At 42.6% G+C, this 27,761-nt stretch overlaps 3 protein-coding genes across 12 annotated transcripts in view; 1 reads left to right on the top strand and 2 right to left on the bottom strand.

Annotated features, from left to right (window-relative positions):
• Positions 1–2,316, bottom strand: part of LOC132463415 (cortexin-1) — a 4,537-nt gene extending 2,221 nt beyond the window's left edge. For 3 of the 6 annotated variants that reach the window (XM_060059568.1, XM_060059570.1, XM_060059571.1), the window contains exons 1-2: positions 1,882–2,314; positions 1–369 (exon numbers count right to left, since the gene is read on the bottom strand). The exon at positions 1–369 is cut by the window's left edge and continues 700 nt beyond it. The gene's annotated coding sequence lies outside the window, so the exon portion shown is untranslated. Of the gene's footprint in view, positions 370–1,881 lie in introns of all 6 variants that reach the window. The other 3 variants (XR_009527020.1, XR_009527021.1, XM_060059567.1) reach the window with 2 other exon arrangements.
• Positions 2,317–4,086: 1,770 nt separating this feature from the next.
• Positions 4,087–12,875, bottom strand: LOC132463414 (mitochondrial import inner membrane translocase subunit TIM44-like). 3 transcript variants are annotated; one of them, XM_060059565.1, is made up of 14 exons: positions 12,777–12,875; positions 12,270–12,374; positions 11,489–11,653; positions 11,281–11,361; positions 10,976–11,125; positions 9,551–9,684; positions 8,724–8,809; positions 8,277–8,369; positions 7,450–7,574; positions 7,274–7,324; positions 6,810–6,899; positions 6,578–6,688; positions 5,915–6,045; positions 4,087–5,880 (listed from the first exon to the last, which is right to left on the bottom strand). In XM_060059565.1, exons 1-13 carry the CDS (start codon positions 12,804–12,806, stop codon positions 5,926–5,928), a joined length of 1,341 nt encoding a protein of 446 aa, XP_059915548.1. In that variant the 5' UTR covers positions 12,807–12,875; the 3' UTR covers positions 4,087–5,880; positions 5,915–5,925. The 3 variants fall into 3 exon arrangements, with proteins under 3 accessions (XP_059915548.1, XP_059915549.1, XP_059915547.1); XM_060059566.1 differs by having other exon boundaries at positions 4,087–5,870; XM_060059564.1 differs by having other exon boundaries at positions 4,087–6,045.
• A 30-nt stretch (positions 12,876–12,905) lies between these two features.
• Positions 12,906–21,120, top strand: LOC132463413 (aerolysin-like protein). 3 transcript variants are annotated; one of them, XM_060059562.1, is made up of 5 exons: positions 12,906–12,947; positions 15,842–16,296; positions 16,998–17,442; positions 18,856–19,348; positions 20,064–21,120. In XM_060059562.1, exons 2-5 carry the CDS (start codon positions 15,852–15,854, stop codon positions 20,532–20,534), a joined length of 1,854 nt encoding a protein of 617 aa, XP_059915545.1. In that variant the 5' UTR covers positions 12,906–12,947; positions 15,842–15,851; the 3' UTR covers positions 20,535–21,120. The 3 variants fall into 3 exon arrangements, with proteins under 3 accessions (XP_059915545.1, XP_059915544.1, XP_059915546.1); XM_060059561.1 differs by lacking the exon at positions 12,906–12,947 and adding an exon at positions 13,574–13,661; XM_060059563.1 differs by lacking the exon at positions 12,906–12,947 and adding an exon at positions 15,549–15,572.
• The last annotated feature ends 6,641 nt before the right edge of the window (positions 21,121–27,761 follow it).

The raw sequence follows: 27,761 nt of genomic DNA, 5'->3' as shown, positions 1-27,761 counted from the left end.
TTCCCGTCGTATGGAGGAGATAACACACACGGCACAAACAATACACACGACGCACACGACGCAACACTGAGGCGCTGCCGAGGGCTACTGTTTGAGACTGTGCCCACCGTTTACCAGACCGCAGGGACAGAGCTTCGGTTAAGGTGCTCCAGGACGGCGGTCATGGATCTGTGTGGTTGTTCTTAACCCTGTCAGGTGAGGTTGACTGTGAAGGTGTAATTTGATGGTACTATTTTATAACACAACTGTCAAAGCATGTTGCTTTGGTAGATTGTTCTTGTCAAATGGAACATGGTGTAAAGGAAATAACTCTTCACCGTCCCTACATCCACTTCTGTTCTTCATCCATTGTATCGGTGCACCTCGAACCTTTAGGAAATAATGCGAATAAGAGAAAATGAAGAGGAAATAGGCCTACAGAGTTAATGTGATGTTGCTCTCAGATACTGTACACAAACAACATGCACTTAAAGTTCTAACCACTCTCCTGTCCACTTCCTTCTAACTTTTTCTGTTTGCATAATCCTGATCCCCTCTTCCATAAACCACTACACAATTGAAAACAGAATACATTTCAAAACATTGAGTGTTGGTCATCTTCACGCCAGCATAACGGCGGGAGAACCGTGAATGGGCCGGGTCCCGCGGTCAGCACAATCTATTTCAGGAGGATTCCTCTTCTTGTGAAGGCTCGTTAATAGCTCATTCGCTCTCAGCGTGGGGGGGGGGAGCAAAGCTCAGCTCAGCTTTAATGGAGAAAGAGGAGACAATAAAGAAAATCTGACCGGCTCAGCAACTATTATGAAATGGCCGTGCTGGTTCTACACGGATGGAAGGTCCTGGTGTAATGGTGTTAATGCAATAATGGTTCTCTCCAGGAACCATTGGTCCTCCTGGTGTAATGGTGTTAATGCGATAATGGTTCTCTACAGGAACATAAACAGGAGAATAATGAAGCTCCACACAAGGAGGTCCAGCACCTTGACACAAAGAAACACAGGAGACGTTATAATAGGCCTATATCTCTGAGAGCGGCTCGAATGCTGATGAAATGTAGGCTACAATACTTTTATTTTCCTAACGTTAATGTAGATCTATATCTATGCCACTGTTAGGAAGCTTGCAATGTATGAACTCGCCCTGCCAGTCTTTGTGTTTCAATAACTACAATAATCCCTGTTCTGACTATTTGAAATACACTGCGCCCTCATGAGGAAGACTCACTGAGAGGAAACCCCAGTGTGTGCATCAGAGGGAAAGCGAGTATAAAGATCAGAAATAAATAAGTACAATTACAGATTTGAAGTTGCACCCAGTTCCTAAAATTGCTTATTTTTTCAACGAATTATGTGTTTTCACTGCATCAGATTCAGAAGGGATTTATTAGAGGTTGTTCGAGTCTATCAAACACAGATGAGACGATACCCGAGGAGGTGATGAAATACCAACAGTCTAGAACCATCAACGATAACAGAAAGCGTTGTTATTTCGGCCCGGTTCATTTCACGGTTCACTCGTCCAGGGACACGGGGCCCCTTCAGCAGACCACTCACACGGACCTACACCCCCCGGGAGGAAGGGGTCCCAGGGGGGGCCCTGAGAATCAACCTTCGGGGAAGCTTCGGTCTGCTACACATTAAGATGCTTACTTTAGATCGTATAGGGCCACTTGACCAAAACAAAGAGTATACAGGAGCCAGTCTGCTGAGATACAGGCCTAGATAGTAGAACTACCGTATAATAACTTGCAAAAGTTCAGGGGGACAAATCCAAACGTTTTTAACCATTGAGGCTAGCCTACCTGTTTTGTTAAAATCCAAAAATAAGAATTAAATGGAGAACTCAACACTCAATTAATTGAATAATCATTGCAAAACATACCTTGAGAACACCTTGCAGTTGGAAAAAAAATGCAAATAACAAAAAAACACTGTGTTTCATTCAATGTCTATCTCTAATGCAGGATGAGAAAGTGAGCAGGACCATGGACAGCGCCTCCATCCAGCCTCCGCCCAGCCTTCATCCAGCCTCCACCCAGCCTCCATCCAGCCCAGCGAGCCCTGGCATCGGTCCAAGTGTGCTGCGTCTGAATCCTACCGACCATAGACGCGTTGAGAGGTTCAGCGGTTCTGGAGAGCTGCGATCCACAGAGAGAACGAGAATCAAGAGCAGGAGGACATTCCAACTTGATGTGGAAAGTGAGCGCGCTAAGTAGTCTCTGTTTGACAAGGGTCGAGCGGGCGAGTCACGCTGAGGGAGTCCCCGGGCGGACAATCACCATAATGGGTTGGAGGCTGGGCCGCTGCCCGGGGGCCATGTGCGTTTCCAGCGTTATGTAAGAGGAGGGGATACAGCAAGGCTCCTCGGAAGTGGAGGGAAAAATGGGTAATTAAGTAACATAACATTAGTGCCTGTGTAGTCTGTGTGTGTGGGTGTGTGTGTGTGTGTGTGTGTGTGCGTGTGTGTGTGCGTGTGTGTGTGTGTGTGTGTGTGTGTGTGTGTGTGTGTGTGTGTGTGTGTGTGTGTGTGCGTGCGTGTGCGTGTGCGTGTGTGTGTGTGTGTGTGTGCGTGCGTGTGTGTGTGTGTGTTCAAGTTGGGTTGCAGCTGTAGTAAAAACGAGAGTTAGCCTGTGGACATTGCAGAAACAACTTGACTAAAACATATCAACATACAAAGCCCTACAATAACCCTATTACTTTACGCTGCTAGGGTTCGCAGCGGAAAGTAGCCACCCAAACCATACCATACAACCATACTAACTCTTAAACATATTTAACTACACAAACAGTACCTAGCTTTAACACACAAACTCTCTCTCTCTCTTGCACACACATACGCACGCACGCACGCACGCACGCACGCACGCACGCACGCACGCACGCACGCACGCACGCACGCACGCACGCACGCACACACACACACACACACACACACACACACACACACACACACACACACACACACACACACACACACACACACACACACACACACTTAATTTGCTTGCCTGGGTAAATAATAAAGGTTAATAATAATAATAATAATAATGTTGTAACCATCAAGTAGCACGGACAATATCACAGTCTGCAAAAAAATTTCGGTTAATCTATGAAAGTTGGATAATTCATTTTAAACTGGCTGCATTAGTCTAGACGCCCTTAAAAGAGTATTAGATGACCCATTGTGTTTTAATGGCAGACAGTAACCACAGCATAATGTAGAGCTGTACTGTGATGATATCCTCTGGCAGATGGTGAACACAATAGCTCTGACACTAAAGCCTTGCCCACTACATCTTTAGTGCTGATGCACAAAACACAATCAGTCAGCCGAACACAATGTGAGGGTTGTGTAGTCAAGAGCTTTGGGATCTCCTTATCCTTATAATTATGGAACTAATAATAGAGGGGTCGGTTTGATGGAGCAGACCGGAGCATGTTTCTTCTGCGTGTTTTTCAGGTGGAGGATGTGTGAGCAGTTAATGTCACATCTTCTAGCGTCAGCAAACATCACAACTCAACACTGGACACTGAATAGCGCTTCTTTCATCAGCATGGGGGAACAGCAATGACAACATCACATTTTAGTAACAGTGCGGATAAGTAAAAACATAAAATAGGAAGACGTCATCTATTTTGATACAGAGCAGAATTTGGGTGATTCAGTGGGTGTAATGATTTAAAATCAGATTTAATTTGTGCATCTTGGTATTTGTTAACTTTCTTAATAAATACCAATCGTATTTATAAGTTTAATCTTCCATCTTTCTTAGAAAGAAGGGTCTTCTTCATAGGCTGAAGCATGTTAGATAAGGAAGTGACCGTTCATTAATCAGGAGTCAGGACAGACAGCAGCAGTAGAACGTGTCCTGGGTATAGTGAGTCAATCTATGGCTGCGTGTTATTTAAAGCTTTATCCGTCAGCGATATACTGACAAATCCATACGTTTATCAAGCCGCTTCGAAGGCTGGATCCATGCACATATATTAAAGCATGTCAGGGATTTAACTTGTGTTGTGTGTGTTTACACTCCCATTACAAGCAGCCAAACGCAGCACACATTGAGAAAACCACGAGACTTGATATTATAATAGTCTTCTTTATTTACAGCAAATAATTAGAAAGAATGAGGATATGGAAATACAATATGAGCCGACCGCTTACTTGATGAAATGAAAGACAGGATGAAAGACAGCCTTTGACAAGTCTTGTATGGCAAGTAACTCAAACGTTATCTACAATATCACAGAATCAGCTTTTTTTCTACAAAGAATTATCGAAAAATGGAAATGTTCGATATTCTTTTAACTAAATCTGTTATATAAATTAAAATATTTCTTTTGTACAGAACCACTGCTTATTTCATGGTAAACCCCCTTTAAACAACACCTGCTTTAGCATTCTTCCAGGTAATACATCTAACCAGTGAAAACAGATACATTCGGAATGCAATAAAAATACAACGAAAGATGAACTATCCCCACCAAGCAATACACAATGTCCTACTGCTTAAGTATGCTGAAAGGCCCTAATTGTACGTTCAGCTGTCGTATCTGCACTTTCTTCACTCTATGTAAACAATGGGCAGAGTGGACCAGTAGCTATACACAGTGGACTCAATACATTAATATGACTTGTCAGGCTTCCATGAAGTACAAGGATCAACTTACATTTCCGTCATAGATCAATATGCTAAATAATGTCTGCATTCACATAGAACTGCCAGATCTCTTTCCTGAAACTATGTCAGCAGCTATTGCCATTATAGCCACTCTCAATGTTCATTAAGATGCATAATGTTCAATAATATCTTTCACATAGTTTTCACAAATGCAAATGAGGACATTTGAAATGTTGGCAGAAGAAATTTCACCTGGTGTCTGAATTAGAATGATTACAGAAATTGTTCAATGGATAAAACCGAATACAAAAACAATATATATATATAAAAAAAAAAGAATCAAATACATGTTCTCATCTTAGGTCCCAGCCTTTGCCATGAGCAACTGAACCAGAGATGAGACAACACTGAATTAGAAAGAACTACGTGGATCATGTGAACCAGTAAATTAGTTCAGGTAGCTGAGGGCCGCTTGTTGTTGTCGGCATGCAACAGACGCATACCTCACATACTGTATATTTACAAGGAGTAGAGAAGAGTCTATATTAATATGAGACAAGCTACGACGATCTAGAGCTAAAACGGAATACACACATCTTGCCTGGATCGTGCAAGACAATAAAACATACATATAGGCTAGCGCAGGTTGTCTGTTTTGGCCTTTAGGTAAATGGCAGCTCTATCTGGTCCACACATCCAGTCTTTGATGCTGTCTTCATGTCCTTCGTGGGATGGACCTCATGCTGGCCAGGAGAGCCTAGAACTATCGTCCCTTGCAGAGGCATGTCATGGTCGATTGTAAAATAAATAGGGTTCCTATTGAAAGCACCACAGACACACACACAACTAGGAAGCCTGCAAAAAACACATTCCAACCATAGAAAGACGTTTGATGGTGTATGTGCATACACACACACACACACACACACACACACACATGATGTAACATGGCTTCCCGTGGCACGTACATGTTCTCATGCTTGCATGTGGTCCAGCACATGGACTTTTCTTTTCTGAAATCAAAAATGATGCGTACCAACGCTCTCACGCAGCCATGAGTCTGGCGGGAAGGGGTGTGTGTGTGTGTGTGTGTGTGTGTGTGTGTGAGCTGGTCAGAGTTTTGTTAGCGCCAGAGCATGGATTCTACATCCACGTCCTTCCAGTCCACCTTCTTGTTGAGCATACGCCATCCCCGTCACTGTGCCTTCTGTCTGTGTGTCGGTGTCAGTGTGTGTGTCAGTGTGTGTGTGTGTGTGTGTGTCAGTGTGTCAGTGTGTGTGTGTGTGTACGCAGCTCCTTCTCCTCTACAGGGCCTGCTCCGTGCTGGAGGCCGACATGTCCAGGAGCCTCCAGGCTGCGTTGGGGTTCAGCTCCTCCTGGTCCCGGCACAACGCCCACACGTGCATCATCCTCATCACCTTCTCCTTGGGGGGGAGAGAGAGAGAGAGCGTCAGCATCACACGGTCACAAGCCCCCAGTTTAAGAGCAGTCATAAACCTGCAGAAGACACAGCGCAGGTACAGGTGACCCGAGTCGAGCTCATTTCATTCATTTATTGAATATAAATGAATGAAATATATTATATATTATTATTTATCAAGTCTTTTGCTGTTTGAGTTTCACATCGCCAGACTTTAGTCGGGCAGATGAAAGCCTGAGTCTTATGGATGTGTGGCACTACGGCTACGAGCCTCTTGAGCTGGACCCGAGCGGCGTGGCGGTATTAGTCACAACCCCCGAGGGGAAGGTTCCACCGAGGCCGGCACTCCTCCTGACCCCAGGATAATGACACACAATCAAATCAAAACTGGGAAACAGGATAACGGATAAAAAAACAAAACAACACATATGTTCTTCAGCGTTGTCGCCCATGACAGGAATGTTTACTTCCTGGTATTTTGCGGCTCAGAATGTAATCAGTTCCCCATGCTGGGGTAATAATCAGGTTCTACTGACCGGATCCCCTTCCACGAGATCTCCTTTGGGGCCTCGGATCACCATGACGACCTGCGCCTGGAAGGTGATAATCAGCACGGGTCCCTGGTCCATGATCTTCCCCATGGCAAGCTACACGCCAACAAACAAACACATATTGAGGGAAACAGCCCACATACATGGATTCATGTTGGCTGCAATAAGGTGAAAACCATGTTGTGTTCAAAGCTTAAGTGTGTGTTGTGGGGCTTACATCTATGTTGTCGATATCAAGGATCTTGGACTGGAACATCAGGCCCAGAGCTCTGGCCTGCTGGATGGGGTGAGCCAGCTGACTGTAAGTCTGCGGAAAACAGAGAGAAAAATGAATTCAGCCTATAGCATTTTAGCACTCAATTAAAAAAAAACATTTGAATGACATTTTTTTATTTATACATTTCTTTTATCTACAAGGTTGATTTTAATTATATGTTGCGTTTCAAACTATTCTACAAATTTTGATATTTTACACAACTCTTCACGGAGCGAGAAAAACAATGTACACATGACGGTCGAGGAAGTTTGAGAAAGCTATTTGACGTTCCACTCAGATCTTTGAACAGAAAGGATATACTGTAGAGAAACAGGTTTGACAGCACCACGAGCAAACAATAAAGACAAGCAAAGGTTGCTGTAGTGCGAGACCTGTACAGAGCACACACACACACACACACTTACCGCTTCATAGCACCAGTCTTTCAGCACATCCAACTCGCCACGGACAAGAGCCTACCAATGGAGAGAGAAACACACACAGCCAGGAGATTGATGGGCGATTAGTCCCGGCGCCCCTGTCATTAGAGCTGTGTGCGTGAGTGTGTGTACGATAATGAAAGGCCGAGGGGCGGTCGAACCTCCAGGATGTTGGGGATGATGTCCTTCTCGCACTGCCGGAGGAAGGCGTCCTTGTCAAAGCTGGGGTCGGCTTTCAGGATCTCCGTCAACACCGCGGACATCTCCGTCTTGGAGAAAAGTCCACCTGTGGGGATTTTCCTGTATATTTACAAATGTCTGTATTTGATCACATTTCAACCTGGATCTACAAAGTTGATTTTAACAATGGGATATAGCAATACAGTTCAGAAAAAACAAACGGAGGCGATGCATATTCACATTTCAATGCACTGCAACTAATTATGATGACTAATTATTCAAGCTCAGAGCAGAAAATGTGACGATACTTAAATTCCTCTATTCCATACGATTGTATATTTGCACAATACTTATACTATACTTAAACAAGTTCTGTTAGCCTGGAGACCACCCTGATCACGTGACCTCACGTTCTGTTTCACTACATAGATCACTCTGGACCACTTCGATTACAGTGGGCGGGAGTACTTGCCTTGACTGACGAACTCCTTCAGCCAATCAGCATAAGAAAGCATGTTTTGTGTATGTTACTATGTTCAGTTACTTTATGGTTGACTTCTATTTCATACATTCCTGTGCATCTAGGTGTGGCCATCCGCCTAATTTCAACAATGGAAATCCTCAGGAACTAGACATGTACGTGAATAAGAAGATATTACAATCCATAACAAAGGCGTTATTGAATCAAATATAGGAATTGTAACTATAGCTCAAGGTATTCAGAGGGTATTCATCAGGGTCTGTATGTGGGCCCCAGATGGGGGGGCCCCAGATGGGGAGGTCCCAGGTATTAGGGAGCAGGCCTCACCCATGAGGTCCGTGACCCGGTCCGTCACAGCCCTGCTCGCTCGGATCAGCGCATTGTCACTCTCATCGTACTTCATCTTCATTTCGAAGAACCCTGGAGACAGAAACATACACATCCCTTAAGCTACAGGCCGATTATTTAATGAGGACTGATTCGATTAAGAATTTGGAAAAATATTGGACAAAAGGACTTCCTGGGTTCATGTGGAGTTCACGTCAAGCTCAGAGAAACTTAGGTTGCATCAGTTGCGTGGTTTCAGCTCTATTGTAAGGACTCCAGCGCCCCCTGCTGTCCCTAAATAGACTTACACCTCACTCTTTGGCCATGTTTACGCAAGTTTTTAATCACTCTTCAAAACGTTCAATCTCTCTAGTAAACGGGGCCCTGGCAGCAGATGACATCACACGATAATAGCTTGTCATGGCGGTGGAATAAGGAGCTCCTTACGGTTGACCACCACGTTGTTGTCCTTGAAGTCCTTCCACTGCTGGAACCACTTTGAGTCCTTGTGGAGCACCACGCCCAGGGCCTCCCTGACACACATGGAGAGCAGCTTCATCAGCACGCCGACCACACAGGCAGCACCGGCCCGTTTAAACCACCACAACCCTTCATTGATCCCCATGCGGGGACATTGGCCGTATTGGATTCATAATAAAGTTGATTAATAATAAACCAAATAAACAAATGTAGATAAAGTGCAAAGTTATTGCAAGTTCTGGGTTTAGGTATTTAAAGTGTACAAGTTAGGCAAATGATTAAGATCTAACAAATATCCAACACGATATTATACTCTCTGAATCCTTTTATGCATTATATGAAAGAAGAGGGGTTCTCTAACAACAATGTGCACATTGATCAAACGAATTGATTTTCTATAACAATCATAAAGCATTTTAAGTGGCCTCCATTGTCTCCAATATATTACTGCAGCACTGGTGGTACCTCCTGTTAGCTTGTTTCCTACTCTCCTTTAATATTGTACCTACTGTTTACATTTTTAATTGACCACATTTTAGTAATTTCTGACGTCTGCATGACTGCACAGTCATGCAGACGTGTTCTGTCGAGCAAATCCTGACCCACGTGTACAACCAGCGTTAGCTGGGGCAGATGTTAGTTGGGTAACTTGGCCATTACAAAATCCCTACTAGCAGAAATGCATTGACGTGAATGCATACACCAAATAATCGTGAAGAAGAATCATTGAAGACTCTCCAGGGGAGGTCAGGAGGCTAGGGTTACATGGTGTGGTGATCATAACAACTACTCACTCGTTGGCCTCAAACACCCTGGTGTCATTGTCCCCCGGCTTGGAGGAGAACTCGCTCCTCTTCCTGAGCTGAGGCGGAGCTCTGTAGGTGCCATCATCCACTATGTCCATCTCCTTCTTCATGCTCTCCATGCCCTGCACAAAACAGACACCACAACCCGCCGCTTAGAACCGGCTCCTGGACCCACAGCTTGAACAAGGACCAAAACCCACAGGAAGTGTGTGTCTCTGCACTAATATGGGCATATATGGATATTTAAATTCAGGGCATTTATCAGACGCTTTTATCTAAAGCGACTTACAATAAGTACATTTGTCAGAAGGAAGAGAAACAACAATGTATCGCTGTCCGTAAGCTAAAGATATTCAAGGGCTAAGCACTAGGGATGAACCGAAATGAAAATTCATGGCCAAATATAGACCGAATATACTGAAACAGTTGGCCGAAGGCCGAAAGCCGAAACCGAATACCGAATGTGGCTTTTGCTGTTTTTCATTCATTTTGCTTTAATTTTTCACCATTGAATAAATCAAACAATTAAATGTCCTTTATAAACTTTTTGGTCTTGCTTTTCAATAAAAATAATCAATTACAAATTTGATACAAAATATTAATTTAATACTGAACGTTTTCCAACATTCCAGCAGACCTTATAGCAAGAATTTAAGAACAATATACCTTTAAATAAATGACGACACTACGTTCATGTTTTCGAGAGCGCCAAGTAAAATCCTTCTTGCGGTATTTTTTTTGTAATAAATAGTTGTGTTCTTTGCTTCATGCCATAATAATATACAACAGATGAATTAGTACTTAAACCTGTGCTAAAGTGTGCAATGTCAGAATTTTGAAGTTTAGAGGTAAAAAGGTTGTCAGTAGTCGCTGTCGGGACGATTGAAACACTTGTTGCATACGTCCCGACTAGGTGGGGCGTATGAAACAAATGTCAACTTACGTTCAAAGTTAAAAAACAGCTCGATAATTTTAATCAAAAATAAAAATGTTTGTGTATTTTTTTTCTGCCTTTTTACTCCTTCGGCCGAAACCGAAAATTATGTTTTGGGCCATTTTCGGTGGCCGAATATTCGGTGCATCCCTACTAAGCACTAACAGTTGCTAGGTTACCCATTCCCCGTATACAACAAGATGGCTAAGATAAGACGCTACACATTGCTAAGTACTATTTTTAAGTGCCAGGACGTATAAATACATGCATCCAGAAAAGTGGAATTCCATCAGAAACGCATAGGAGCTAAAGTGACATGCTGATGTAATACTGTTATGACCACAACAAAACATCTTCCAAAAGGTACTTATTCAAACCCTCGTAAACAAACTGTGTTTGCTTGACACAAACAGGTATTGAGGAGCTGCCGCTAGGAAAGCAGTAGGCAGAGTAATCTCTTAAGGTGAGTGAGATCTGACCTGGGAGATGGCCCTGAAGGCTCCCGTGGAGCCCAGCTTCTCCCCTCCCTTGGAGACAGACTCGGCCGAGTGTTTGGCTGTCCTGGCCGCCTCCTCCACCCCCTCCTTGATCTTCTTACCCAGGTCTGTGCGACTGACCTCCTCCAGACCCTACACAGACACAGACACACACAAAGCAACACACATAAACTTTGATTCATAAGGTAGTCAAAAGCCCTTTCATGGCCTGTTAATAAGTAATCACTTTGCTATTGAACAGTGATACTGAGCAAATGTACTCAAGATGTAGCAGATAGCAAGCTTACCTCTTTCACCGTTTCACTAAAAGAACCAAAAGTCTTCTTGAACACCTCCGATGTCTTCACAGTCTCAGATTCTATTGTTTTCTAAAAAGGTAAAAAAAACACAAATAGATTGAATTAAACCTAATTTATTACCATTGATTCAAGTTGAATTAGTTACTGTTTGACCATGTTCCTATTATGAATCCATACTGTAAATCAGAATGCGTACATATTTCCTCCGGGCCTGCTGGAGGGCGTCGGACTCCTCTAGTCTCTTGGCCTCGTCTCTGAACTTCTTGATGTTGTCCTTCATCTCCTGGTTCTTACCGAACTCCTGCCGTAAGTTCTCCACAAACTCCCCGAAGAACCCCTTCCGACCTGAGGCATGGCGCACCTTCACAGGGAATACAATGGATGGATCGGGTGATGGGGTTCTAGATATACAATAACAAATCTTTACCAAAATCAGGGGTTCCCAACCTATTTTGTTCAAGGACCAGCATATTAATAAAAAACATTTGCAGACTGGCAGTCAACTTTAATGACTTAATTTTAAGATGCATCATTTTTAAACACAGGATGTGGCTGTTATTCAAGATATTTGTCGCATTCACAACAATTAAACCAACTGCAATGAAATGCTGTTGTCTCAGGATCCCTTCAACAATACAATTCTACAATTTAGAAGAGAAACACAAGAAAAGTTACAGACCTCAATAAACACAAAAGTAGTGCAAAGACACAGTGCATTTAAAGTGCTTAATTAACAGTGGTTTAGTTGCAGTGTTCGACTCCCAAAGCAAAATGAAATGGGTTGAATCAACAATGACTGCAGCCAACTAGTAGGAATCCTTCAGCACCGTTCTGACTCCTTATGTGAAACTCACCTGGATATGTAAGCAAGTCGCTTTAGAAAACTGCATCAGCTATTCCAGTATTTTCACAGCTCATCATTCCTGGTTCGTATGTAACAGTTGAACAATCACATAACCAGGGCATTTGACAAATACCTGGACATCTTGACTCTGAGCTGTGCGGGGACTGTAGGCATCAATCCTTCCGAGCGAGGAGCCAAGAGAACGTGAGGACAAGGTCAGTACACGTCTGCCGACGAGCTGCAAAGAAACGCATAAGCCAGTCATGTCACTGTTGCTGTCACCACCATTGAAGCATTCATATGTTACAGCATGTCGAAGCCACACGCAATCACATCACTGAAGTTTGGGACACAATGTCGAAAAGGTACACGGGACGGAAAACTACCATGAAATCTATATTGGCATACAATCAGAGCACCAAGAACATGAACACTACATGACTACATTTAAAACCGGAATTAAAATGTAATCTGGCCTCCTGTGATCTGATCAATAGGTCTAAAATGAGCTATTAATAAACACAGTGTCCATCAAAACATAGATGCCTTCACTAAACAAGTAGGACTAATACGCTTGTCAACGTGAAGCACATGTGTTAAATCAACTAAAACGGCAATGAATGACATGTTGTCGTCTAACCTCGTAACACCGACACACGGAGGCTGCCATCTTGATCTTGAATGCGCGTCACCAGCAGGAGCAGCACGTGGGATTCTGCTGAGGCACGTAGCCTCCGCGGCAGCCAATAGCTGTAGGCCTGGTGGGCGTGGCTCAGGATCACTTCGGGCGCTACTCCGCTGCTGGCTGCTGGTACGTTCTCCATCATGACTGAGCGATGGTGGACGCTATGGTCTGGTCATATTTTTGCGCATTGATCGATTATAACGCATACTACAAGTATTCTAGTCGACAAATGGTGGCTGAATCAGTCTTTGAAGATGCAAAGCAGAATGTGGCATGAAAAAATTGGGGGGGGAGACTGCATTCAAATGTATCCACAGACGTGACTACTGACTAATGTATAATAATGATCTTTATTGGCCCTTAACACGGCCGGTGTGGGTGTCAGATTCATAGATATATTATATTAATATATCTATATCTATGGCAACTACGAGGTAGTACCAAAAGGGAGCAATTCTTCGTTGACTCACATGTTGAACAGGTCGTTTTCAGTCTTATTAAACCTATTTACAGCCTGGTCCAAAAAAAACATTCTAGCCAGTATGTTTAGTTCATATCTCCATGAAAACAATGAGGGTGTGACATTTTTTTTAGGAGGCTAGTTTTTACTTTATTGGGGGTTAAAATGTATGAATAATTAGGGGCGCGGCCTCTTGAGTGAAATAATAATAATAATATTATTATAATAATAATAATAATTAGCTAATGTTGCTAATTCGGTGTACGTCACCTAGATGGGCGTAATGCCCTTTTTTGGTTAAAGGAAATGAGGCGGAGTCAAACTATGACGAGTCAAACTAAGATGGCGACGCGCATTTGGATGCAGTTGGAATAACAGAGGTCTGCCTGGATGCTACATCCATTTTATATATTATTTATTGGATTGACGCAGGGCAGCGTTCGCAGCCGTTCCGCGGGGCGTACGTCCCCGGTGGAAATCAGGCGTAACTGTATCTAAATGCCAACTATTTAAATTGTAACTCTAACAGAATACAGTTACTTATAATTTGTGTTCTGAATACGTAACGCCGATAGGCCTACATGTAGGCTATTCCGTTACTCCCCAACACTGAGCATAGCTAAACTTTGAAAGATGTGTCTCATAACCATAATGCTATACGATGTGACAACAGTATCCCGAGCCCCATAGGCCCACTTTCTTAAATGGTGATTAGAATTGACTTGATGGATTTGATATTAGAAATGAGAACATTAATCATTAATGTGTTAATTAGTTTAGCATTTTTTTATTAAAATTGATCACATATGGTGCAGTGTGCATTTGCAAACTCAATGTGATTTCCCTTAGATGTTTGAGTGTTTTAGCCGGATACGGGACTAGTCTAGTGAAGTCTATGCGTGGGAATGAGAATGCATGATTTTAGTTTGTGAACTAGTGAGGGAGGGGGAAAGAACGGCTTGGACAGGAGAACAACCATATAGAATAGATAAATTTGCGCTGGGGGAAGAAAAATCTCAATTTGTGGCGGTCATTGTTGATTCTGTGGCGCTGTCACGTTAAAATTGTACCGGCCTACGTCATCAGTTGTTGACAAATTCCAAACCTGCCTGGCAACAGGCGATCGCGTCGAATGACGTAGGAAGGTTCTTGAACATTCGCGAACTTTCATGCTCGTTCATTCATTGCACTCCTTCATTGAGCGTGACAAGACAGGTTTTTGAAACCTGCTTTAAAGGCACCCAGTGCAACTTTATGTAAACATTAAATGAAAAATAAACATTCAATTTCTAGTCTTTTTTACACGTAGTAATAATAATGATAATAATAATACATTTAATTTAGAGGCGCCTTTCAAGACACCCAAGGTCACCTTACAGAGCATATAGTCATCATTCAAAACTATGTAAAACAGACTAGGAATAAAAGGAAAACAGGTTAAACATGAATAATAATAATAATTAATAACACTCAAAGACGCCTAAAGTGAAGGGGGGACCTCACTAAGTTTCAATAACTCCATACCATTACATATCGACATTCAAGGAGCAAAGATGAGACGTCGTTGTGTGGTGAGAACTGATAGAAAATCGTAAACAACAACAATCGCCGGTGGGGAGAAGCCATTTTTCCATTGACTGGAAGCCTGCTTTATTTATTGTAGGTTACAAAAAATAAAGAAAATGGCGGCATTGTTGTTGTTATCGATTTTGTATCAGTTCTCACCACACAACGACGTCTCATCTTTGCTGCTTAAATGTCGGTATGTAGTGGTATGGAGTTATTGAAACTTACTATGTGTAAAAAAGACTAGAAATTGAATGTTTATTTTTAAGCCTCGAAAGTTGCACTGGGTGCCTTTAAACACTCAGTTTACTAGCCACTGTCTGTTGTACTGCTTTGAATAGTATACATTTACATATGTCACACACACACGTGTGTGTGCGCGCGCGCGCATGTATGCATGTGTGTGTGTGTGTGTGTGTGTAAATGTATACTATTCACTATAGTTTGTACAGACAACCAAAGTAAAATGTATAAATAGATGAATAAATATTAAACATTCTTTTAATAACACAATAATGCTGCCATATAATTTATGTACTTTATACAGTATATATATATACTATGGACAGTATATATTGCAGAATGTCCTTTTCCATAATTGTATATGGTGTTTCAGGCATTTTATTTCCTTTCCCATGACCCCCATTTTAAAACAATCGAATATCCTGGATAATTCAGAAATGCACCTGACAATCACCATAAAGAAATAACTATTAAGGCAATTGGTGAGTAAATAAATAACATTGTATTATTGTGAAAGGTAATGTTGTGACAAATATTTCATGATAATGATCCACTTATTCTTACTTACTTTTAAAGAAAAAGAATACTTATAATAACATATTTTATATGTATACACCGCCAGCTTTGGTTGTCGGTAAGTTTTCTCCATTGGATCTTGTTCTTTGAGTCCCTCTTACAGCTCGTAATGTCTGCATCTTTTGTCGAGCATTTGGAGGATGCATGAATATATTGATGTACATTTCTGTTTCAGGTTATTGAACATGAAGACTAAACTGAAAGTCATCGGTGGACAGGGAGGCAGTTCATTTACTTTTACTGGCCGTGACAATGGTGCCACCCTCAAGAAGATTGGAGTGGCAGTGGGCGGCTGGCAGATCAAAGCTGTGCGGGCAGAACTGACTGACGGGCGTGTGAAGACCTTTGGAGAATCAGTCACTTTCAAAGAGTTTACGTTTGAACCTGGCGAGCGCTTCACCAAGCTGTCCCTGTGGGGGAACGATGACGGCTCACGTCTGGGTGGCATCAGGTTCTTGACGAGTTCTGGACGCGAGTTCTTCGAGCAGATGACTAGCATGGGCCTGAACACCGAGTACTCTATCGATGTGGGGTCTGGAGTCTGCCTGGGATTGCAGGGGAAAGCTGGCTCAGACATCGACTGTTTGGGATTCCTCTTCATCAAGGCCAACACGAGCATACCACAACGCAGTGAGTAGCATGTGTGTGTGTGCCTTGTGTGTTAACAGTTTTAATGTGTAAGCGGCTTGCAGCCAGAAGAAGTTTGTGTTACCACATCTATTATTATGATCTAATCAGGCTTATTAATATGTTCTTATGTATGTTAAGCCTTTGAAGCGTAACAAGATTGTGGTTAAACTGGTCTGATGTATATTTTTGGTCTTCTACCTACTTAGTGTTTGAAATGTTCTAAACATTTTAATGAGGAGGCTATAGGGGTACTAAGTAATAATGTACTACTTTTGAGTAATAATGCATGAATAGGCTGAACCATCTGTCTTATCAGGATTATTTGTTTATCCCTTTTTAAAAGAAGTGAAATTGAATAAAGGAATATTGAATAAATTACATTACTAAAAAAAAGAAAAAAAAAGACCATAAGAGGAAGTGACAACCCCCCCCCCACACACACACACACCCACAGTCATACAAGTGTTGACTCGCTTGCAAAGACCACATGCAAATACACACTATATCTGCTGAATCAGGTCAGAGTTGTGTTAAATAATTACAAGGCATCACATTAAATCTCTGTATGGGTGTGTGTGTGTGTGTGTGTGTTTGCGTGAGGGTACGTGCGTGTGTGTGAGCGTGCATGCGTTTGTGCGTGTGCGTGTGTGTGTGTGTGTGTGTGTGTGTGTGTGTGTGTGTGATTCCATCCCCGTGCTCAGTGTTCAAGTGGTTGGGCAGGCTCACCTGCCTCTTCCAGCGGGGGTCCAGCAGTGAGTCAGCCCCCGGTGATGAAGACCGCGATGCCCCCCGCACCGCCGGCACCCTCTCCCCGGTCTCCGAGGCCACCATGGATGACATGGGAGCCATGCGGCCGCGTACCACAAGCTACGCTCGCTCCAGTGACGAGGAACAGGAGAAGGAGGCCAACGACATGTCGCCGCCTCGTGGCCAAAACACAAAACAGGACGAGCCCCTCGCACCTGAAGCCCCCCGGGCCAATGCCGTGACCCCAACCGAGGTGACAGAGAGTCATGACGGTGTGACCAGCAGCCCTAGCCCCCCTACAACCCAGGGTACCTTCAAAGACTCCACAAGAGAGGGGGAGGAAGTGGAGAGGACGGAGAAGGGCCCTGAAGTGGAACAAATATCTGACCATGTTTCTGGGTAGGCTATAACTGCTTTTTGTTTGTATATGTTTACAATAAACCACCTGCTCATCTCTCTAACAGAACGCCATGCTCTGTATGGGTGTTTTTGGTGGGAGAGAGGGCGGGACTTTCACGTTGAGTGGCAGTAGAGAGAGGGAGGGACTTCTGATAGAGGGATATCCGTTTCTGTTGCATGTTTCAGATATAGCTTTGGTCAAAATGCGTATGTAATCTCAATAGTTATTCTACTTGTCATCATTCTGTCTGCTCCGGGCACTGTTGACTGGCGTAAACAACTCCCAGTGACTTGATGGATTTGATATTAGAAATGAGAACATGTCATTTCCCTTAGACGTTTGAGTGTTTGAGCCGGAGACGGGACTGGTCTAGTGAAGTCTATGCGTGGAGAGGAGGGGCAGACCAACGCATGATTTTAGTTTGTGAACGAGTGAGGGAGGGGGAAAGAGAGCGGCTTGGACAGGGAAAACTACCATATAGAATAGATCAATTTGCATTGGGGGAAAGAAATCGCAATTTGTGGCGGTCAGTGTGGATTCTGTGGCGGTGCTGTCTGTTGTACGACTTTGAATAGTATACATTTACATATACATGTGCAGTGGCGGCTGGTGTAAAAAATTCTAGGTGGGGCACTTTTTTGCCAGGAATGGAATTTTGTCATTACAGTGCATGGCCATTTGGCCTTTGTACAGGCGATTCTTTTAGGCGTACCTTTGCCACATGCAAGGGCATAAACAAAACCATTAACTACATTGATTGATTCGATTGCCTTTTAAGATACAGTAGGCTGCATGTCACAAACGAATATGGTGGAGCAATGTTATCACTTGTTACTCCAACTTTTGATCTTAAAATAAATATCAAAGTAACTATCTTCAATGATTAATGTTTTTACAGACAACCAAAGCTGTCAAAGTAAAATGTATAAATAGATGAATAAATATGAAACATTCTTTTAATTACATACTATAGACAGTATACATTGCAGAATGTCCTTATCCATAATTTTATATGGTGCTTCAGGCATTTTATTTCCTTTCCCATGACCCCCATTTTAAAACAATCTAATATCCTGGATAATTCAGAAATGCACCTGACAATCACCATAAAGAAATAATAATTAAGGCAATTGGTGAGTAAATAAATAACATTGGAATATTGTGAAAAGTAATGTGGTGACAAATATTTCATAATAATCATCCACTTATTCTTACATTATTTATAAGAAAAATAATACTTATAATAACGTATTATTTTATATACATACACCATCAGGCGCCAGCTTTGGCTCTTGGTAAGTTTTCTCCCTTGGATCTTGTTCTTTGATTTCCTTTTACAGGTCGAAATGTCTGCATATTTTGTCAAGCATTTGGAGGATGCATGAATATATTGATGTACATTTCTGTTTCAGGTTATTGAACACGGCGACTACACTGAAAGTCATCGGTGGACAGGGAGGCAGTTCATTTACTTTTACTGGCCGTGACAATGGTGCCACCCTCAAGAAGATTGGAGTGGCAGTGGGCGGCTGGCAGATCAAAGCTGTGCGGGCAGAACTGACTGACGGGCGTGTGAAGACCTTTGGAAATTCAGTCACTTTCAAAGAGTTTACGTTCGAACTTGGCGAGTGCATCACCAAGCTGTCCCTGTGGGGGAACGATGACGGCTCACGACTGGGTGGCATCAGGTTCTGGACGAGTTCTGGACGCGAGTTCTTCGAGCAGATGACTAGCATGGGCCTGAACACCGAGTACTCTATCGATGTGGGGTCTGGAGTCTGCCTGGGATTGCAGGGGAACGCTGGCTCAGACATCGACTGTTTGGGATTCCTCTTCATCAACGCCATCAAGTCGTCTGTGCTAACCGACATGACCTATCCCAGCCTGGCCATGTACACACCCCAGGTGAGTGCTGCTATGTGTGGAAGACCTGAGTCAGAATATGGCAGGAGGCCATATTTTGGCTGAAGTGGGCCAATACATTTCAATTAACTGTTTCTTTATTAACTCCGAAAAGCTATTGAAATTGAGTAATTTTCATGCATGAATAGCACCTGTTTTTGTAGTAGGTTGTGCCCAGGACAGAAATGTGCACGTATTTTTCCTCCTTCCTATCACTAACAAAAGCATGTCTTATCCCTATCTTTCATAGGGCAGATTACTCTTATATATTAATCAAACATATTTTATAAAGCCCTTTTTATATCAGTAGTTGTCACAAGGGGCTTTCTTTAAAGAAACATTCAGAAAGATTTGTTCTGCTCAAATGCTTGTTGGCCCACTTAGTCGTTCCATAAAGGACAACTTGATGAGTCTTGTCCACCATAGAAGCATTATCATTTGATATGGGGTTGACAGTTATAATAATAATAATAATAATACATTTAATTTAGAGGCGCCTTTCAAGACACCCAAGGTCACATTAGGTCAATAAAATAGTGTCAGCACTTAAATCTTTTGAATTTCACCCCCGGGGGATTAATAAAGTGTTAAAGTCTAAATGTTAGACTAAATAAATAATATTTTGATATTTTCTGTACTGGTTATTAAGTATATTTTGTGTGTTGCCTGAACATTATGCATATTTTTTGTGTTTTTCTGTCTGTGTGATTTAATGTAGGTCAACAAAGAATATATAAAAACGTTGTCTCATCAAAACGACACTACTGCAGCTCAAGAGCATAAATGTGCGTACAGCCGATCTGTGACCAAGTCTACCACCTGGAGCACCACCACTAAGATGGAGGGCACCGTCAACATGTCTGTTCATGCAGGGATCCCGAAACTGGTGGGGGGGTCTGGTGGATTTAGCTTGACCACAGGAGCAGTGCTGTTGTCCACAATGAACTCCTCAGAGACCATAACCGAATCAGATGAGGTCAATGTGACGGTCCCGGCACGAAAGACCGTGAGCGTTGATTTGACAGTGGGACGAGCAGACATCAACCTCCCCTACTCAGCCACAGTTAAAATCACATGCATGAATGGCAGCGAGCTGGTCTTCCCATCCACTGGCAACTACAGTGGTGTGGCTTACACTGCAGTGCATTTAAAAACCACTGAGTCTGATTATGTTATGAATGTCGAATAAGATGCGTCTACATCTTATTGTGCACAGTTTTAATATTGATTACATAAAATTGGTTTGATTGCTAATGCAGTGACTGTCACAGATACATAAATCATCATTATAAACCTGCTTGTGTTTCCATGTCCATCCCTAGAGCTTGCAAAACAATATACGAAAAAAATTCTGTCTAGCTAATGCCATTATTTAACGTTTCAGCTTAGTAAATGATAATTTCAGTTCAAATATTCCATATGCTGTTAATTTAGTTTTCCAGTCCAACAGCCTGGAAAGATAATACGTTTCTGAACACTTCCAGTCAGATGCTAATCTTACTACTATAATAGCAGGCCTGTCGCACCAGTTACTCAAGTTGGTCATGTGCGCATGTGACAAGCAGCCTGCAGCTCACACACACACACACACAGCACACGCAAACCCATACACCGCAAGCACTAGGGATGGGCACGGTAATTCGAATATTTGATTATTCGAAACGGTGTGGGTAGTTGACTTTGAGATTTTTTTTTATTTTTGCCTTAAGTTCATTCAATATATTCATTAGCTATATTAATAACATATTGTTCATTAAACGTGTATACTAATGCCATTTAATACTTGGAATACTTGGCTATACCGGCAACCTCCGTTCCAGACAAGTCTTTTCCTCGGTGGGCTTGATTGTAAATCGCTTCCGCACCCGCCTATCCCCCGAGCACGTAGATATGCACAATTTTTTGAACAAGAATGAGTGATGCAGTAGGTGGGCTTATGTGTTATGTTAACTGGAAATTTTTTAGACATACTATATTTCCGTCTTACACTAAATATATTTTTGTTGATGAGGCAGGCCCATGCGCTGCAAGTGGAGTTCTGTTCATATGCAAGCCCACCAGTACTATTCAGTTTGTGCCTTAAATTGACTAATCTTATTTCAGTTTGTGCCTTAAGTATGCAATACTGTTCATTCATATTCTTGTCAAAAATGATGGTTTCGTTTGATTCAGCATGCTGATTTCGAGCGGTATTTTTCCTTCTAAAATGCTCAATTGAACAAATGGGATTTGATTTCCTTATTTATTTAACTAATAGAGATGGAAAACGAATGCCTTTGTTTAGTGAAGGCCAGATCACGGAAGAACTCCAGACATCATTATGAGTGCGCTACACATTATTTGTTTTTTTTCATAGTTCGGTTAACCGGTTACTCAAAAAAGAAATTGCAGAATATTGAGATGCCTTCAAATGCATCTCAAGCACGCACATACACAACACATGCACACTACGCACCGCACGTCAAGACAAATACACGACACACTCGAGGTAAGACGTTTATGTTTTTAAACATAACAGCTACGCCATCGACAAACGCGCAGGTAAGAACACAGACGCACACACCGCATCGACACTCGCCCTTAAACATAACGGCTCCACCATCAACACATGCGCAGGTAGGAATACACACGCACGCGCACACACCGCAGCGACACTCGCCCAGGTAAGACGTTATGTTTTTAAACAACGGCTCCGCCATCGACACACATGCCCAGGTAAGAAGCTTTGCAAATTATATAGTTCAGGGCCCCGTTTCCCGAAAGCATCTTTAGCCTAAGTGGTTTGTGAAGTGCGTCGTACCAACTTACGTAGCTTACGAGGGCTCCAGGGGTAGTAGGGTCCTAAGAGCCCTATGTTGTTAGTATTTACTATATTTATGCAAGGTCTACGTTCGTGCAGTACTCGGCGTTGGCTCGTCCTAAAAATACAATATTATTGTAAATTATATCACATCAAAAAAGTGGTAGCTAACGTTAGTTGAATCAAGCAAACAAATAGCTGTTGTTTTTGCTCCAAAAAGCTTGACTTACCTTGAATTTAACAGATAGTTCCTTCAAATTAGGGCTGTACGGTATGGACTAAAATGTATATCACGGTATGATTTGAGGCATAGACGGTAACGGTATTATATCACAGTATGTTAATTGTATCTTCTAATTTCGATATAAATGCTTCTGAAGGGGTAAAATACTGGTAAGGCAGCAAAACTGCATAAAAAAAAATATTTTTTTTCTCAAGTTACTTCCATCTCTGAAAAACACTAATGTTTAATAGTATGGATTTGTTTCTCCACTTGCTTGCGGACCTTGCCGTATAGTTTCGGCATCTCAATTTGGCTGAAGTGTGTGCGAGTAGGTAACGCGTACCTGGGATCGACTGTTTTGACCATCTCTTTATAGCCCTCTCTATCGACATTTTGAAAGGGAACCATGTCCTTACACAGGTTAACAGTGACGGTGTTTGTTATCTCGTTCCACCGCTGGCATTTTGTCGTAAGGACTGGCTTTGGAAAATGCCTGCAGAAGCAATGTCTGATATGGAGAGACAGCTTCACGCTACCAGCGTCTGTCTCTAGGCTACGGTGTGGCATGAGAGCTCGTGAAGGGACTATTGCGCAAGCACACAATAGCATAGGGGAGAGCCGGGTCGATTGAAACACAGCGATTTACTCGAAAACCACGCAAGGCTTTCACGTCAAAATTCGTCACCACGTTCAGCAAGCAAGACTGACCAACCCCGGGAAATTTCGTGTAATGACGTCACGCCGTTCAGATGTTATCCCGCAAACTTGTTTTCGAGAGCTGTAAGTAAAATCCTTCCTGCGGTAGTTTTTTTGTAATAAATGGTTGTATTTTTTGTTTCATGCCATAATAATATGAATATACAACAGATGAATTAGTACTTAAACCTGTGATAAAGTGTGCAATGTCACAGTTTTGAAGTTTAGAGGTAAAAAAGGTTTAAGTGTCAGTAGTCGCTGTCGGGACGATTGAAACACCTGTTTCAAACGTCCCGCACATCACCATGCGTAATTGCGCGCACATTGCACGATCAATACCTGTATAAATTACAGAATTAATAAATGTTTTGCAATGATTAACTACTGCTTTGAATTAATAACATATTTTTAATGAACAAAACGTGTTTATCACATGCATCAGTTTACTGAGAGAAGGGGAGGGCAGAGGGCAGTGAAGCCATTCATATTGGGCTCACCCCTAATGAGGTCAGTGTTGTGAAAAGGGCTACATACATTTTTGGACAGGCACACATGTATGCTATGCACATAGTTTAATTAATAAATATGAACAAATAACATAAACATAAACACATAAATGTACATCAACTGTTTACGACCCCGTGCATTTCAGCTGCCCATTCCCTGCATCCTGGTCGAGGAAGGACTGGATCACCTCCTTCATGGAGCGCAGTAGCAGCTTCCCCCTTCGGCGTCCAGAGGCCACTAGCCAACAACGGTTGTCCAGCTTCAATCAAAACAATGTCAACTTGTTCTACCAAAATTGAAAGACGGTGCTGGACCGGCACCAGTTCCAGGCCAAGGATATTTGGAACATTAATGAAACCGGTATTTAATATGAACTTTATTAATATAAAACACAACTATAAACACATAACTACATTTATAAAAATAAACTATGCTCACAACCATATAAATATGAAAAAAACGATATACACTTAACTAGTAGAAACGATGCTAACAACTATATACATATCAAAACAACTATATACACATAACTATATATATACACAACTATGCTCACACAACTATTTACAGGGGTCACCACTGTCCAGGTGCGCCCAGATGGGGCAGAAGCAGGTCAGGTCAGTGACCTCAGCGGAGTCACACCCGTGTCCGAGGAGTCGAAGCTGCTCCGCCTGCTGGACAATCACCCGTCCCACCTGTCAATTGCAGCAATCGATTGCTGCAGAGCCAACGGCATAGTGCTGCTGTCATTCCCTCCCCACTGCACCCGCAGGTTGCAGCCAATGGACATTAGTGTCTTCGGCCCCCTAAAGGGGTACGTAAACAGTGCGGCGGACAGGTGGATAAGGAGCCACCAAGGGATCAACATCTCGATATATGATGTGCCCTCCATCATTGCTGAAGCCTTACCAGAGGCTGCAACAGTGAAGAACATCACCTCCGGGTTCTCAAGTTCAGGGATCTGGCCTTTTAAACCCTCCGCGTTTGAGGGAACTGACTTCACCGGATCCCATTCCACAGACCGTCCTCCTCCCAAGGCTTCAGGTGACGAGGTCAGCGCTTCTCCAGGTGCCACTTCAGGTAGGAACAGTTCATCAGAAGCAACAGAGTTCATAATACATAAGTAAATAGTCCCATAAGTCAAAGTTCATAAAAAAAGTCTATAGGTTAGTGGATGGCAGAGAAGCTGCTAGACCACCAGGCTACAACTCTCCCATCAGGGAATTTAACAAGGATCAGGAGGGTGGGAATATAAACATTTATTTATTTAAAAGTGTATTTTTTAAATGTGTCCTTTGGCAGGCATGGATGTACCTGGAAGAGTTGCCGGGCCTGACGAAGCTGTCTGGCCTGAGGAAGATGCCCTCGAATTCTGCCTGGACATCGTCCGGTCTTACCCTAAGGCCGGGCCTAGAAAGATTACAAAGAGAAAAGGGAGAAAGAGGCATTTGGAGTTACTCTTGCATCTCATATCTTGTCTGGCCTTCCTTTGTCTACAGTCATGTAGACCTACCACATTTAAAGTAATTAAATTAGCATTAAAATGCACATTTTATGTTTTCAGGACAACTGCTATACTTACGACCCGAACTCTGAAGCAGCGTCATCCCGCCAAGCAGCCTCCCTCCTCTCGGGCTCCCAAGAAGAGGCTCTTCTCGCCCGCTCCTGATGCCGCCCCCTTTGCTGGAGTCACCCCTGGTGCCACCTCAGCTGCTCCTCCCACCATCACCTGGCCCGCTGATGGAGTCACCCCCACCTTGGGTCCAGTGTGATCGCACGAGGCTTGCACCGACGGGAGTACACACTACCTGTGTCACCTGTGTGACAAAGAATACAAATATTTAGCCTACTATACTGTCCATGTGTCTTCACTAGTTTGCAGTGGAAATACTGTAAATGTAGGCCTACAGCACAATTCACTTAACATTATAGACTGATTAACTAACCAACTATTAGGCCTGGGTTAGCCTATGAGTGGGAGCTGGGCTATTACATATTTTGCTGGGTAGGCCTACTTTTTGTCCATGATTGTAACGCATCCAAAATAACAACGGCTACATTAAATTATGACAATAATAATTTAATTTAGTGGACATGCACACTTAAAAACTGCTGGGTATAAGCTATAGGCTAGCCTACTACACCCTTGCTCTTGGTCATGACACATGGCATGCCGATTTATTTTTTTCTCCAGCCATTACCATCAATCAGCTAGAGTGCAATCTTCATCAAAGTTCTGCTTATTATATGATTTCAACATAATGTTCATGTCAATGTGCAGACTATTACACAATATTTATCAGATAAAATAAGTTTAGCCACTTACCTGTCCACAGAGACTCCGGATGCTTCTGTGCGCCGGGCTGTGCGTGTTGAAAAGAAATTAACCCCGTGCGGCGCTTGGATAAATTTCCGCTGTAACAGGTCTCGTGATATCCTGTTGACCTGGTCGTTTTTGTTTAAAATAAATAAAAGGATGTTCAACTGTGTATCCTTAAACATGACTTAGGACAGGGAAATAAGTAAATTGAATGCAAATTTAGTCGTCCAAAAGAAGAAAGGTGAGTTTTAATCGAAATGTGCATCTTGACAATTACGCACGGGCCAAAAATATATTTTGACCTATTTATATTATGCGGAATTATGTGAAATTTTAGCAATGAAGAGTACACTAGTATGTTGTCTGGTATGTTGCATAAAAACAAGAGTAAGGGCAATAGATTATTTTTAAAATATGCTGTTTCATTCGTCCCGCATGCGTGTTTCAAACGTCCCGACTAGGCGGGGCGTTTGAAACAAATGTCAACATACGTTCAAAGTTAAAAAACAGCTCGATCATCCAACATATGTATTAAATTTCACTTGCAACTAAGAGAACACACCTGTGAGTTGTTGATCACATGTTAAAATTATTTGTATACGTAACGTCATCTTTGAAAAAGACGTTTAACTGAAAAGTGTTTCAATCGACCCGGCTCTCCCCCTGCCTGAGATGGCAGTATCGCTGTCAAATCTGTTCCTGGGAAAAGTAATGTTGCGCCGAATTGAAAAAGGAACTATGTTTCGTTACCATATTTTCAGTAGTTGCACGTAACTTTACTTTTTACCTGAAAAAGTAGTTATGTTACTGCATTAGCGCGTTACTTACTTTGTTACGCGTTACACAACAATGTCTACCGGTCACACCGGTCTAACGGTAACATCAAAATCCATACCGTAGCGCAAATTCACACTGGTGTACGTTCTATACCATTTATACCGTACACCCCTACTTCAAATTGACGTCAAGAGTTTCCATCAGACTCGTGCGGTAGCCAGGTGTCTCATGCATAAGGACAGCTTCCCCCCCCCCCCCCTAAAAAAACTCTTCGGTTCTACGCGATTCACGTGAATGACCCAATTGACCAAGAAAACTGTGATTGTCGTCGAAAAGCGACAAGTTTGCAGGAATGCAGAACATGTTAGAAGTCAACAACATAATTTATTGCAGCAATTGAAAATCCCAAAAATACATGCACAGCCGAAATTACAGTACCTTAAACAGCTGAATTCTCGCAGCATTCATCCTCCGACTCTGTAGACCGTGGCACTGGCACACTACTAGCCGCAAGTGCCGCAGGTAGGAAGAACGATTAAATTGTTTGCCTGCTCATTGTTCGAATGGAAGGTTGAGATCGTTCTCCTTCTCACAGAAACCGCGCTCGATAATCTCTATGACCCTCCCCCTCCACACATTAGCCACTTAGTGGCCATTCCCTATCTTTCTCAAACTCTTTTGCCTGCTACAGATTCCGGATTCATTGACGCGCCCCTTCCACGTTTAACGTGTAAAAAGAAAGAAGAAAAAAAGGGGAAAATGCGCGACTCAATTTTTGCTGACGCGCATGCACGACCAGCAAAAATTCAGTCGCGCATTCTCAAATTCTGGTCGCAAAACGTGACCAATTGGTCGCAGTCTGGAGCCCTGCCTAACTGCTCCCGACGACCTGGCGGTCACCTTGCATGGTTGACTCTGCCGTCGGTGTGTCAATGTGTGTATTAACCGATGTAAGTCGCTTTGGATAAAAGCGTCTGCTAAATGCCCTAATTGTAATTGTAAATTGTACCTGTTAAAGTGCAACACAAGCTACCTGTAAAAGTGCAAAGAGAGCAGTGAGTCTTCTCGTTCCCGTCCTTACGTCATTTTTTAT

This window comes from Gadus macrocephalus, chromosome 8, assembly GCF_031168955.1.
Source record: "Gadus macrocephalus chromosome 8, ASM3116895v1".
Classification (NCBI taxonomy): Eukaryota; Metazoa; Chordata; class Actinopteri; order Gadiformes; family Gadidae; genus Gadus; species Gadus macrocephalus.
The sequence above is the reverse complement of the archived record's forward strand: the minus strand, read 5'-3'. Positions and strand labels throughout refer to the sequence as shown.